Source organism: Passer domesticus, chromosome 1, assembly GCF_036417665.1.
Source record: "Passer domesticus isolate bPasDom1 chromosome 1, bPasDom1.hap1, whole genome shotgun sequence".
Taxonomy (NCBI): domain Eukaryota; kingdom Metazoa; phylum Chordata; class Aves; order Passeriformes; family Passeridae; genus Passer; species Passer domesticus.
The window spans coordinates 100057387-100073123 of record NC_087474.1 but is presented as its reverse complement, the minus strand read 5'-3'; the positions used below and the strand labels follow the sequence as shown (position 1 = coordinate 100073123).

The window sequence follows — 15737 nt, the reverse complement described above, 5'->3', positions numbered from 1 at the left end:
AGTAGAATTTGATACAAATGAAAGGAAGAAAGAAAAACTTATCATTCAGAATAGCTTTTGCAGAAACAACCTGGATTTTGTTGTTTTCTTATATTCTAACAGAAATGGATTATAAGCCCCTTGTACACATAATGTACATTCAGATGCTGGGACCACCAATCTGCCTAACATCCGAGAGTGCTGCATGACTTCCTGCTGAACTGGAGGTGCAAACCCCGCCTCACAGCATGGAAAAGGAGATATTTCCCTGTTTGGGTGTGTGGTGGTAACTAATGTCAGACATCTTTTGTATCTTCAACACCCCAATGTAAAAAGAACCCAACCAAAATCAAAAAGCAAGACGCAATGATGAAATACAGAGTAGCTACCAAAGTTCTTAACCACACAAAGTTTATGATTAAACTGGTATAGTTCAAGCCATGAGAGTGCATGCAGAAATAACAACATTAGTTATGCTAAAATGACTTAAAAATAAAAGAGTCTCTTCTCCAAATTCCAAATGAGAGTCTCTCCCACAACAGTTTCTTTGTGGTTTGACGTACATAAAGGTCAAAATACTGAAATGTTAAAACATAATTTTGAAGGCTATTACCCTCCAATCCTTTGTCATCCTGCCATAGATGACCAACTGAGAATGAACTAAGCAGGTATGGACAAAAATAAATCATTCTGCCAGCTCTGAAAATTATTTCTAACAGTTATGTAATACTTCCCCATAGTGAGCAGCTCTCAGACAGTCAACCATTAGTCCTGCCCCATGCCATACAAAACAGTAATTTCTAGAGAGCAATTAACAGACAATTCCCAAGGGGGACAATACTTTCCAATAGATGGTTATCTGTTCAATAGCTAATTCTCAATTCTCCTTAAGTCTCTGTGTGATGTTTTAAATTTGCAGGTTCTTTTCTGAGGACAGAAAATGAAAAGTAAAGGGATTCCTTTTTTACAGTTTAGTAAGCCTTTAGTGATTTGTTACAGTACAGCCCAAAGTTCTCCTGCGAGCACCCTTCAAAAGTGAAGTTGTTTTCTTGTGAGGAAGTCCTCTAATACCTCAAATGGCCAAAAGGGAGAGCATCTCTTTGTGCACAGGATCTGCTCAGCACAGCGTGCCATGGGAAAATCCACTTGAGGTCCATCCAGGGCGGTGTGATTTTATCCAACATCTGAATGGGTTGCAAGATTTGCTCACTGTCACTTAGCTCCTTTTCCTATTCTCTCCTATTAAAGTAGTTATCTAACTAAACTGATTGTTGTTAAGCCTTTCTTACTGAAATTGGAAAAGAGCCCCATGATGTCTCTCTCTCTCCTCATCGCACCTCGCTCCATCTTACCTCCCCCACTGGTTCATAATACACACACTAGGTGCTGATCAGTTTTTCATTCAGGTTTTGTAAAACTCATCCAAAATACAGCAAAAGACCTTTCAGCCTGCAGAGCTCTTGCTGCCATGACATTATAAGTGTTTCAAACAACACTGAAATTTGTCATCCATTTTCCCTAATCTGAAGAGAGTTTGTGCCCGTCTCGGCCTTAGTTCAGGAGTGGCTACGATTAGTTGTGCCACTCTGATCTCCAAAACATCCCTCTGTCCTGCAGACCTCCTTGCAGTTATAACTTCCTTGTGAGGGGAGGATGAGGGGCAGACACTGATCTCTTCTCTTTGGTCACCAGTGACAGAACCCAAGGGAATGGCCTGAAGTTGTGCCAGGGAATGTTCAGGTTGGATACCAGGAAAAGATTCCTCACCCAGAGGACTCTTGGGCATTGGAACAGGCTCCCCATGGAAATAGTCACAGCACCAGCCTGACCGGATACAAGAAGTGTTTGGACAGTGCTCTTGGGCATGTGGTGTGACTCCTGGCATGTCCTGTGCAGGGTCAGGAACAGGATTCAATGACCCTTGTGGGCCCCCTTTAACTCAGCATATTCGTGGATTCTGCAATTTCCTCGCTAGCAGGAATATCTTACCTGATCACAATCTGGATCCCAGATCAATTTAATTTTGCAACTCTTGTTAGGGTACATTTTTCTAAAAATTGCAGTTTTAACAACATAAGAAATGCCTTGCTGTATTAATTCAGCAAGTATTTCCCTGGCTAAAGCTTTTGACATACATAGCATATATGTTATGCAAAGACACTTAGACCTCTGAACTACAAGCAGGGGTTGTAAAGTAATCTTAGGAAAAGAATGTAGTGGCACAGTTATCCAGATCTGTGATAAATAGGAAACACACTTCTGGAAGAACAGGCTGATATTCTCACATCTTCATTTCAGTGCCTCTTCAGCTGAACCACTATACACAAATGGGTTTATTTTCCTTTCAAAACCTTGAAATATGATAAAAAAATAGCTAGGCCTCAGATAGTCTTGCATGTGAAGAACTTAACAGTTTGGGCTGGGTGTTTGCTGCCTGGAAATTTTGGTGCTGCTAGTTGCAACAACTTGAGTAAGCTTCATTAAATTTGTGAGTTACAGGAAGATTTTCAACCTGCTGTGTCTGAAAAACACAGTATCTTCTCCTCACCCATAGACTTATTTCCTAAGAGCATAGAATAAATTATTCAAGAAGTACAAGTAAACATGCAAGTAGTTTAAAAACAATGCTTTTTTAAAAAATGCACTCTTCAAAACAAACAGTTTAGCACATGGAATAATTTTTTTTTTTAATGTCTTCAAGACCTGGTTATTAGGAAGTCACAAAATTTACCACCTACAAAAAATAGATTAAACCTTTCGTTATCCTAGGGTTGTATCTTTTTTCCTTTTTTTTTTTTAATCTATCATTACTTAGCTTTGATTTTACTATTTTTCATAAATAAATGCTGCAGGCAGACTGAGACAGATGAAAAAGCCTTGTCTCATAAAAATTTTTTCACCCTTTAAAAGGCAGCTAGAACAATGTCCCCAGCACAGGTGAACATCACACTATCAAAAGCCAGCGCTGAAACACTGGAATCCAAAACCAGCGTAAGATCATATACACACCATTGCTATTCTGGTTCTCCTTGATTTATTATTTATCGGAAACAGAACACACAATTATTTTTAAAACACTGAAAGACAGCCCACTCCAGGGTTTGCTCATAACACTGCCAGCTCTTCCAGTTTTACCATGAGTCTTGTACGTAATATTTGATACATTTGTCCTGGTTATAAACTGCGAAAAGAAAGAGCTGCTGTATTTTTGTCTAAAAAAGTTGGTGGCAGGAGGGGAGAAGAATTGCCATGACAGTTATAAAAACTGTAAACTAAAGGCTGAAAACCAGACAAAAAATTGAACCTGCTATTTACTTCTTTTTAAAACTTCAGAAGACATTTAATTTATTTTTTTTTCTGAGCAGGACTAATTAATTGTTTTAATTCGTAACCTTTATGATCATTGATGTTATCTGATCCAATCAGTGCCATTGAAAAAGGGACACATGGTTAGAGTCCATAAGCCTGTTGCTGAGTGGAATTTTTGAAGCAGTGACTCAACAAATACTTCAATACACCTGAAGGATTTGTTAGAAATGGCAAACAGAAAGGTGAGCAGCCCTTACCTGGAACTGACACGCACATTTCAAGCCATCTCCCTCTTCCTTACACACTCCTCCATATTTACATGACGACTCATCACACACTCTTACATCAGAATCTCTTACATTTAACTCTGCAGAAAAAAAAGGAAAACGAGACAGGAAAGAAATTGTAAGATGAGTTATTTTGAGGACTGCCTTGTCCTTAAACCCTCTCAGCACCCCTGTTGCCTTACTCCCATATAGAAATTAAAGGAAAAATGCCAGAGCTGTTCCCCAGGCTGCCTTTCATGGGCTCAGCCCTGCCCCTGGGCTCTTCTCCAGGGGTAGGTCCTGCTCCCCAGAGGCAGCTTTGCCTGGCTGGGAGAGTGGCTGTGGATAAATGCTGTTCATCACATAAACAGATACAGAGAAAGCATGTATTTATACTACCCAAATTCTCTTATACTTTTCCCCTGATGGGGATGCCACCCTTCTCCATAGAAGTTGTTTCCAGTAGGAGTCAGGAGCTTTACACAGGTTATAGCCTATGTTTCTCACCTGCTACCTCTTTTTGCCTTACTCTCTTCAAAAGTCCTGAGGAAGTAGAAAAGCTAAACCATTAGAATTTCTCTGCCTCGCTTTTCTGTCTCTGCCATGGCCACATGTTATCCTTCAGACTAAAAATAAACCCAAATGTGTTTAAACTATTATAATTTGCTTGCACTGTAGGAGCCAGACTAATGAACCAGAGATCTGTGTCTTAGTTGCTGCACAAAAATATGGAGCACAAGTGGCAGCTCCTGTCACTGTAAGCTTGCCACACAGGCACAGCTGGCAAGAGGGGAAACCAAGGGACTTTACACAGCAACTGCATAGGCACTAGCTCCAGCACAAAGGTCTCCTAACTAGCTTCAAGCTCTTTTTGGACATCACAGTCCAAGCCTAGTTTTAGAAGAGAATAAATATCAGGGTTTGCTGATAACACTGCCAGCTCTTCCAGTTTTACCATGAGTCTTGTACATAATATTTGACACACTTGTCCTGGCTTTTGAAATAAGTATTTGATTTGAATTATATATAGGAAAGAGGGCAAAAGAAAGCACAGGTGGCGTAATGGAAGTGGTCAGTGTCTGCCTAAACGTGACCTCATGTGGGAACCGTGCCGGTACTATTGATTCCAATGAAAAGGGCAAAATAACACCAAGGGTTCTGGAAAAATGACACTGTTAAAAGTGCAGTGAAATCAGAGGATATGATTCAAAGATGTCTGTGCTATAGTTCAAGCCAGAAACCTTCAGGACTCCATAGCAAGTGTGATCCAGTAAAGAGGTTCACTGACAGCGGTGTGATTTAAAATAATGTCTGTGACTTTTAATAAGCAAGCCCTATCCAGAAAACTGGCTTAAAGAAAGAACTGAACACCAGCCATTCAGAGACGGGGAAAGGTAGGTCAAAAGCAGAAGAAAATAATCCTCACTGCCACTTAGAGTCTTAAATAGGCAATCAGCCTCCTCCTCACAGCAGTATCAGCACTTTGGTATGACAGTGATAGACACCCTGGAAAACTGCTCCTATGTGTTTATGTAACATTATACACCCACGCATATAGTTTATATATACAAATAATTAAATAAATAAACAATAATTGCTGTAATAAATTTTACCACTTTTTCCACATGCTTCTATATTTAACAGAGCATAATTATGTATTTTTATGGCACTGAAGTTACAGAATTACAGCTCAGTGAAAAGTCCAGTTATAATCCACATTTTTTTTGTCATCCATGAGAAAAAATTGAGAAACATATTGATTCTTTTCCCTCTATATGTCCATCGCTCCCAAAAGCATAAATGAGGAGGGCAATGTCTGTAACAATGGGCAGATAGGTATCCTGGTTGCCATCACAACCCCGTGCCTGTGTTCTCTAATGTTATTCTTAATGTCGCCGTTTATCAAGCATGACTGCTGCATTGTAGGGACCAAGCTAATGTGACAGAACATTGCAGCTTTTCAATTTAATGTGTTCATAACTCGCTCCTGAAGGAAATGTGTGTTTCTTTCTCTTCATGAAGGTCTGTTCCACGAAGATGAACAAACTATCAAAATTAATTAAGGGGAAATGATTGTCATATCTGAAAGAAGGGTCCACCTTTAGGTGATATGACATTTGAGAAAATTAAATTCTAAAAAGGAATAACTGTACAGTCCAATTAGAGCATGCACTGCTTTCAAAATACTGTGTTCATCAGGTCAGGAAAAAAAATAAGGTGTTGTCCCCCCTGCTCAACTCCCAGCTGGACTCAGAGCTTTGCAACATCCTACCCGTGCTTCTGACCGGCAGAAGAAACCCCTTGGCAGCTGCAACTCCTGCTTGAATTTCAGTCAGTCTACACTATGTTCCACTGCCCAAGCAGTGTAGTGCAGATTTTTCCTCAATATTGGTGCTCCCCAGTGTGGAAAGCACACACAAACATCCAGAAAGGTGCCCCTTCACCACAGTGGTGGGCAAGGGACCTCACTTTTTTGCAGAGGGGAAGGACATGGTGGGCTCAGAAAGAGAGATCAGGTAGCAGTTCAGCATCAAGGCTGAACTCAAGATGTACTTTTTCGTAGATAAGCTATTGCTCTGCCTGCAAAAGCCAGAGAGAAAGGGAAAGATTTCAGAACAAAACTATAAGAATGGATATGAAGATGGGGGTGCAGAATTAGCCCTTGTGAATCTACCTCACCCCAAGGAAAAAAGACATTTGGCATTGGTTTTGATCCCAGAGGAGGAATTAAGAGGAGAGAAAGGATGCTGTGATTTTAATGGCTACTTTGTTATAGGCATGGGCTAGTTTTCTTTCCATATAAATGATAAATACTGATTATAAGCTTTACGGCATTAAATGAACACTGAGCAGGAAAGGTCATGCAGAGACCAGGAGACAACATGATTTTCCAAAGCTGTACAAAAACAAGATATCCTGGTGATTGGCACTTGAACATGACAGATGAACTTTATTCTGTGACAGAATGTCACCTAATCCCTTATTCCATTCAGTGGCAAATTCCAGCAGCAGCGAAATCAGGCTGCATGATTACATCTGATGGAATCACAAGTACCGGGAAGTGTGGTGGCTGCAATTACTTCTGCACCCACAGCATTCCATTCAAAAAGGAATATATGTGGATGGGTGGATGATGTTAGAAGAGTGATGTGAGGGGGAACTGTAGATGTCTTGCATGTCTGAAATCTGCTCTCTTTTCAGTGAATTCCCCACAGACAGAGAATTAAAACAGAGTCTCTGCAATTATTTCCAGAAGAATGGAATCATCATTGTAAGAACAGATCCACAAGAAGAGCAAGAATATGTAGCAAATGATTTTGGGTAATTTCTTGCATGTTTCTTTAATGTCTATTGTACCTTGTTTCCTTGACTTCCAGCAGGTATAAATAAGAGAAAGCCTCAGTGTGATTCATGAGGCACAGTGAGAATATGCTAGGTAGTAATCCATCAATTCCCAAGAGAAAATATAATTAGCGCAATTAAATCAGGCTTCCAAATTTATGATAAAATTAATCTCCAAAGACCTGAAATGAGGTATTAAAAATGATTTGCTAGTATCTGTTCAGCCAATACACTTCCTGGTTGTGTGAGGCCTGACTGGCACAGAGCAGCTTTCAACGACCTACAGCAAGGTCTTCTGGGTTTGTCTTTTTTTCTCTGTCGAAAAGAATTCACTTTGTGAAAATTTGTTAGATCAGTAAAAATGAGGAAAGCCTTCTCCATTTTGATTCCTTTCAGAGAATGTGAAGTACAGCTCGATAGAAGTAGCTGTAGACTGGCTTTTTGCCTGTGACCTCAAAATGCATTGCTCTGAGGCTGTTGTTATAAGGTAAATTACATGTGTCAAAATGCTGAACCTGAAGATGAAATCAAATTTGTAGCTTTAAGTACATCAAACATCTTGTTTCCATTTGGATACTTCAAGAATAAAGCAAAATCTAAGATGGGCAAATCTGTTTGCTTTGCTTTTTCATAACTCATGTTTCTCCTGGGGTTGGCAATAGTACATAGTAATGTTGAATGGATATAAGGAACCAAAAAATACCTTTCCCACATGAAAGTGATCATGTGAATATTGCAGCTGTGCCTGAGAAAAAACTCACTCTGCCTGCCTGTCTATCTGTTTTCTCTTTCTGTGGGTAAGATTCCAAAGAGTAGGTGTCAGGACCCCTTGTTGTCTTTTGCTCTTGACCTTTGGGTTTGGTAAAAAAGGGATAAAAGGGTAAAAAAATTGCATTAGAGGGAAAAAGCAAGGATTTTTTGTCTCCAAACAGTTTGTTCTTTGTGAAGCCAAGCTTTAAATTAGGATCCACAACTTCTCATGGAGGTCATATATAGACACATACACATGGACAGACCTGTGAGAGCTCTCACAAAAAGTCTGTAACTCTACAACTTAATAGAACCCCCAAAGTTGTAAGAACTTGAGTTGAGTCAACATTGGCTTGGAAAAGGGGCTCAGGAGAAATTACGTTGTATATGTTAGAGCACACAAAGTTTGCTGGAGATAGTGATGTTATCACTGGAGCTCTCAGGACCACAAAACAGAGTCAAAGAAGGCAAAATCTGATGAACAGAAAACCTATAACCTGCTCACTTTTGGGAGTCAATCTTATGACTCTGGATTGGCTTGGGCAAATCACTGGCTTTTTTTTTTTTTTGTTGGGTTTTTTTTGTTTTGTTTTGTTTTGGTTTGGTTTGTTTTGCCAAATTATTTATAAATGAATGGAAAATTTAATGGGGAAAAAATTACCCAACAAAATATTTCCCTTATAAAGGGAATTATAAAGCTGAGGTGCTCACAAGACAAGTTCAGTAATAACCTGAGTCTTAAACTGAGCTCTTGAACAAGCCTTTACCTGCCAGTCACAACCTCTGGTACACAATAAAGATGATACTCAGAGCCAGGCCTCTGATCCTGTGCTTCCAAAGGACAGCCTGCACACTTCAGCCAGGTGAGTTTGAATGGCAAAATTATGCAGGGAAGTATTTTGGGTGTCCCTGGAATACCTCTGCTCACGTCCTGCTGCCAGCTCAGAACAAAACTGCACAATTCTCCTGTAACCCCTACCCATTCCTTGCAGGCACACAAGCATCCCATCTGGTAGTGGCTTCAGTCACTTCAGATTTCCATCACCTGCAGTGACTCTGACATTGGTTCAGACACTTAGCTCACATGTACATGTCTATACATAAACATTTACATTTAAATGTCTTAATCTACAAGCTCAGCTCCATCCCACAGCTTTTTGAAGTGCATCCAGAACAGCCATTCCTGCAGGAAGTCATGCAAATGCTTACAGAGCTGTTTCACCCAGGCTCTCAACAGAAAGCGTAATTGTGGGATCTTCCTAATATCTAGGAAAGGTACATATTAGGAAAAATACCTTAAAAATACCTAAGCCTCCCCTGACACAGCTTCATGCCTTTCCCTCAGGTCCTGTCACTGTTTATCAGAGAGATCAGCGCCTGCCCCTCTGCTTCCCCTTGTGAGGGAGCTGCAGACCACAAGGAGCTCTCCCCTCAGTCTCCTCTTCCCCAGGCTGAACAGACCAAGCGACTTCAGCCACTCCCTGCGTGGCTTCCCATCTAGAGCCTTCACCCTTACCCATCCTTTTATCTTCCTTTGGGACATTGTGGCTTTAGCCTGCAACCAAGGGAGAAAGTGGCTTTTCTTGCTTCATCAGTTAGAGAACAAAATATTACTAAAACACTGGAACCACGAGCTTCCCAAGTAAGTGGGTATCATTGATAAAACCTGAGATTACCATTTGTTTGTAATTAATAAACAACCTCTGCATTATGTTTTCCAGAGCATTTTATAATCCTCATGTTTCAGCACTTGTGGATTATGTAAATCATAATAATTTGCATTGTAGAGTTTGTGTTTGCTGACTTTCTTCTCAGAAATTGTCATAGGTTATGGGTGAAGAAAAAGAGAGCAGACAAGCCCCTCAGACAAAATTAGCAATTACTTGTCCAAATAAATAATACTTGCTAGTGTCAAACAAGGAAAAGCAAGACAGAACTGGGCATATTTCATCGTTCAAATGAAAAATTATGTTTTTCAGAAAAAAAAGCAGACAATGAGACAAACTACTGGGAAATAATTTAGGGAGAAGAAGGATGCCCTTCAGACACTGCATATCCCCTTTGAAGATGGTTGTTGCCACTGATTTGAGGTGACAGTTTAACAAAAAAAAAATTATAAGAAATTAAGAATATGGAGAGTGGAAAGACAACAACAACAAAAAGAATTTTTAAATAAAGGCAATCAGAGAAGAAAAAGAGAAAAATGAAAATGTAACACAAGAAAATCTAAAACAAATGTAAGCTTTAAATAATTTAACCAGTTAAAAGTCATTTAAATGTCCTTTTCCTGACTTGATATGGTATCATTTTTTTCAGACTTGAATTAAAAGAAAACAAATCACTGGGACAGCCAAGAGGTTATATGAAAAAGAAATTTAAAAAGAAACAACATTATTGAAATGAATTTACTCTAAAAAAACATAGACAACTGTAATCTAACAGCATGCAAATACTCCCACATTGTTTTAATTGGTCAATTGATGGATGCCTTGTGTGGCTGATGGCAAATCTGTTTTGAAAACAATCTTAGGCAGTATTAGAGAATAGCAAAACCTGTTTTGCTGTGTCTCAGTGCAATATTTAATGCTCAATTGTGCAGAAAAAAAAAATAAAGCTGTGCTTTGGCTCTTGAAAATGCTATCTGAGTGAATAAAGCTTGAAACATTTCCCTAAAACTACTTTTACAAGACTGCATTAGCTTTTGATTGCTTAAGTGCTGTCCAATTTATCTAGGATGATTATACTTTTACATTTCAAATCACCATAGTTTCCTTTTTGAACAGGGGAGAACTGAATGCATACATGCTGCTGAAGCAATTAGTATTCTTGTACACAATAGCACAGCAATTTTTAACAACTAGCACTCACACAGCAAGGTAACAAGACAGGCTTTGAACCTGAGAGTCTCCCACACTGCAACATTCACATTGCTAGTGTGCCTGAGACTAACTCTATTCAGTGTGAAAAAAGTAAGGAGAAGTGCCATAGTGACAAATGTTTGCATGACAGCTCCATCAAAATATTGGGTGCAGCCGTGGTACATTTCTGCTTCTATCAAAGGGAAAAAAATACTTGCAGAGAAAGTTAACTTCTTTCTTATATTAAAAGCTTTGGCAATATTTCATAAATTCTATATAATCTGTAGGTGAATATGTAACCAAATGGTACAAATGACAAGCTGTGCATTTGGTTGGAGACAGGGATAGGTGTGGGGGGTACCTGGAATTATTTTCTCACTCATAAACACTTTTTTATGAAGCTCAGGCAGTACAGCAATCTGGCCCCACACACTGGGTCTGTGTGCTTCTCTGTCAGCAGCTATCCAGGACACTGACTTGAAAACTTGCTTGCAAAGCACAATACGTCTTACTACAAAAAATTATTGACTATGATTATGCAAAGCCATTATTAAAAAGTAAGCATGTCATTGCATATTTTTACATAAAATTAAAGTATTAGAAAAGGAACACGTTCATATAGCACATTTACAGCATGATTGATTAAAACATATATTATCAATCTCCAGTCTCTAAGGAAACCAAGGCTGTGCAGGAGCTGCAACTTTCCATACAGGTTGGTTTGTTCCTATAACTTCTGCACTCACTGGGGAATTTCAGCCAAATCTGGCAGCAGGGGAGGCCTGGGACACTGATCTTCCTACAAACTGATGGAAAATCAATGGCTACTTGGAGAAACAGGGTCTAATATCTAATGTCTCCACTGCCACTTGGAGGAATTCAGGGCATGTCCTGGTTTCAGCTAGGCTAGAGTAAATTTCTTCTTAGTAGATGTTACAGTGCTGGTTTGGATTCAGAATGAGAATGGTGTTGATAATACACTGATGTTTTGGGGCTTTGTCGTGTTTACCCCAAGTCAAGGACATTTTTTTTCCTTGTCTCATGCCCTGCCAGTGAGGAGTTGCACAAAAGAAACTGTGAGGGAGCAGAGCTGGGACAGGTGACCCAAACTGACCAAAGGGACATTCCACACCATAGAACATCATGCCCAGTATACAACATGGGGGGAGTTACCTGGAAGGGCGGCTGATCTGGGTTCAGGAAGGAAGGTCTGGCATCAGTCAGTGGGTGGTGAGCAATTGCATTGTGCATCACTTGTTTTTTTCCCTTTTTATTGTCATTATTATTTACCATTATTACTGTATTTTACTTTAATTTCAATTATTAAACAGTTCTTATCTCAACATACAAGTTTTACTTTGATTTTCCTCCACATTCCAGTGGGGCTTGGGAGGAAATTGAGAGGGGGTTAAGCAGTGGTTGCATGGTGCTTAATCTCCAGCTGGGATTAAAGCCATGACATTAGGACAAGGCTCATGCAACCAGAACACAAACACATTTGATGTGTTTCTTTCCACAAATGCATGCAAATAAGTGGCTCTTATTGACTCTTTTCCACTCATGGCACTGTCATGGTCCTCACCATACTGAGACTCAGAAATTTAGACTTGGATCGTGTAAACACATGGACTTTCAGGATACTGGCAAACATGTGCTACTGAATGCTAATGCCTATACAAATGGATTTATTCTGGTAGGTTAACTTTAAAAATAGTGCTCTTACACTTCACCAGCCTTTGACAACTAATGGGACTCCTAGGAAATTTTTCATTTGGGTAAATTATACTGTTAAGCCTTGACAGTTGTGCAGCATGTGCAATTACAGTCAGTGGGAAAATGTTATTTGTCCTTGTTCCCTTAATGCTCCCTTGCTTTCTTGCTCTGTCTGTTTGCAGAGTAGATGGTCAAATACCCAAAACATTTGCAAGCAATTTAGTGAGGGTCTTCTGTCTCTCCTCGCCCTTGCCTCCCAGGCTGGGAGCTTCACTGGCTTTCCAGCATCACTGCCCATATGAGAACACATCCAGCAAGAACAGTGCTCCCATGGAAGCTATAGCTTCGGCTAATGAATGCTTGTCATGAAGAAATCTTTCTATGCCAATTACAAAACCAAGGTGAGCTCTTCAGTCCTGTTCATGAAGTAGATCTGACTGTTACTTCCCTGGGCCTGTAGAGGAGTGGGAAGCTTTTCAGACACTGAAACAACAAAGACCTCATCTCTACTACCAAAGAACCTGAAGCCAAGTAAAATAGTGGTAAAAATGAACACTAAAGCAATTAATAATATTCCATAAGCATTGTAGGGAATTTGTTCTTTGATCTGCAGGTGATATATGTAACTGAAGTCGATTTCTAAATTGGAAAATAATATTGGTCAAATTCAGATCCTATTCCTTGCAGAAAACTCAAAGGCATAGAGTCCAGGGACCAGCTAGCCAGATTAAGGGCCAGAATAGAGGTGTTGTGTTCTATTGGGTCTCCAGAATTACCGTATTTGCATACAGGTAGGGGATGGATGGCTGATGGCTCTACCTTGCCCCGGTGTTAATTCCTGAGCTCCTTCTGTTTTCTGCTCCTCACTTTCATTTTTTTCTACAGCAGAAGAGAAAAAAGCTCTGGTGTGAGCAGCCAAGAAGATGCAGCCTTTCTATAACCATATCAGCCATCTGATCCCTGCCTACAGAGCTCTGGGATGCAGTCTGAGAAAGGAGTCTTCATCTCTGTGAGCAAGAGTAAGGGAAGCGTTTAGAGGACCTGATCACGAGGTTTCTTGTCATCATTGAAACAAGGGCTGAAGTCAGCAGAAACCTGATCACATCAGAAGTATGTCCATTTGCCACAAAGCCCATATATTTTCTTCACTCTCAAGGTCATGTCAGCCTGTGTTTGTCTTCAAGTCCTAGCACAAAAAGAACTGAGCTGTATATGTGGACTGACACTTTTCTCTAAGCAAAGCTATGGAAGTGACTTGGCTTCTTGCTTGTTTTACTTCATTTTAAAGACATATGGGGGAAACCAAAGCCAACTATAATTCCTAATTAACCTCCCCACTTTCTCTTTCCCTTATTCTTCTTGTGGTTTCAGTGTCAAAGAGAAATTCAAAGCTTAGTCTTGGTCCTTGAAAGCTCCACAGAAACTGTACTCACAGCTGTGGAACAGCCTCCCAGGTTGTCATGCTGACCGTCATGCTGACCAGGGATGAGTTGACCTTCTGGGAGCCATTATTTCAAAAACAAAAATAAATTCAATAATGATTTTTATTAAAATAAAATCTCTCCCAAGTATAATGGAAAGCACTTAGAGGGAACTGCTGGCTTTTCAGGGATGAACCAACACAATGCTGGCATAGATAATACTGCACAACTCAGGTTATTACACATGCTCTCCACATTACACACATTATCTATGTTTGCTGAAAATTGTATGTTTCTTGGGGAAAAAAGAGAAATATTTTAAAAATGAGAAATAAATATATATACATGCATTCAATCTCCATATTTTCAGTAAAATACATTTTCAATGTTCACTTTTGGCTCCAATGCTACTACTCATTCCTTTCTACTTTTCCATTTATCACAACATTTTTCCTTCAGAGATAAAAAAACAGAAGAAGAAAACTCTCTGGAATGGAAAGTCCTTACATTTCCCAGCTACAAACCCTAGAAAAACAGGTGTCTTTTGGTGAATTTTCTAGAAAAACACTATTTACTACAAAATTGTTTTCAATGAGGAACATGTCTATTTGAAAAGGTGTTTTGCCATTTGGCATACATAATTTGAGGCTCCAGTCCTATAATGCTTGCACAGAGACTTAACCCTGAGCATTTGTGATATCTAAATAAGCTGAATGGAACTGATTGTGTGCAAGACAAAGAATGTTCTTAAGTGCTTGTAGGATCAAGGACACAAGCAATTTCTTGAGGATCTGATTTTTATGCAGAAAACAATTAACTTGACTTAAGCTTCTGTCTGTTGGTTACAAATGTGTAGAAATACAGAGTGGAGAATTTTTAAAGCACTGTGTATTTCCCAGGTTTGAAACTTTCCCTTAAAAGCAGCAGAAAATATCTGACAAAAAGTTGTCAGATAGTGTATTAATCTTAATTATTCACTCTCTACAGGGAAAATGCTGCTGTCTGCAAGACCACTTGATAGTGGAAATCTATAATGTGACTTCAAATAGCTTAAATTTTAGATATTATTCATTGCTCCCAGTTACTATCATTAGGAGCTATGTGAAATACCTAGGGGCTGCAGTGAAGATCAGAGCTCCCTTCTGAAAGGCATGGGTGAGAAGCAGCCCATTACTTACAGCATAAGCACAGAAGCCATACAAATTGTGATAAAAATTAGATAATATCATTTCCCTTTCAGTGGATGTGATTAAGGAAGAAAAGTATATATAGAGGGAAGGATTTATCTAAGGCAGCAACACAAGGCCAAGGCAGGATGCCACAATAGAGCTCGTCCCTGTCCAATTGTTTTGCTACAAGGTCATCTTTTCTCACTCTCATCACCTTCCCTTTAATAGAAATATTTTCAACACTACAGCTAGAAAATCATTGTGACCACCAAAAATGGAGCAGACACAAAAAGATTTAGGCAGTACATGTTGATTAATTTTAAAAATGAGAAAAAGAAATGAATACTAATAAGCTAAGGCTGCTAATGCTAACTAAAGCGTTGTGTTGATGTTTAAATGCAGCTTGCAGGACTCATTTGCTGTATTCAAATCACTGATAATCACTGCTCAGAATTCAAACTGTGCTGCTGTGATAGACCCTAATGCAGACAGTGCCAAGCAAACCCAGAAATGTGTCTCATAGACCCACTGGGAAAAACTTGTTTGTTCAGGAACACAACACTGTAGGGGGTTGGCTCTTGTGCAGCAACACATGGAAATGTGGAGGAGCCTAAACAAGGTTTTAGGATGTGCTTTGCCCTGGGCAGGGTGGGACAGGGGGGCAAAGAAGAAGATAAGTTTGGCATAAATCAAATATAGATTTGATCAAATATTTTTTAGAAAAGACACTGTCTTTGCAAGGGTTTGAGGAAAAGGACCTATGCTCACTGCTCCACCCTGTGTGGTCTCCTCTGACAGGGCAGGTGATGTCCCTGTGCACTCAGGACCAGTTCTCTACTGGAAACACCTCATCTCACATGCTCTCTCTTTCCAATCAACTCTGATTTTCAGGAGCTGATCAATCCTTTGTATAAATTGTAAGAGAAACTA

The 15737-nt window shown here is 39.6% G+C and overlaps 1 protein-coding gene across 2 annotated transcripts in view; it reads right to left on the bottom strand.

Moving 5' to 3' along the window:
- The window catches only part of TMEFF1 (transmembrane protein with EGF like and two follistatin like domains 1), a 112222-nt gene that overhangs the window by 42175 nt on the left and 54310 nt on the right, over positions 1 to 15737 (bottom strand). For both annotated transcript variants that reach the window (XM_064431198.1, XM_064431190.1), the window contains exon 2: positions 3546 to 3655. In XM_064431198.1, coding sequence (XP_064287268.1) covers positions 3546 to 3655 — 110 coding nt within the window. The remainder of the gene's footprint in view (positions 1 to 3545; positions 3656 to 15737) is intronic.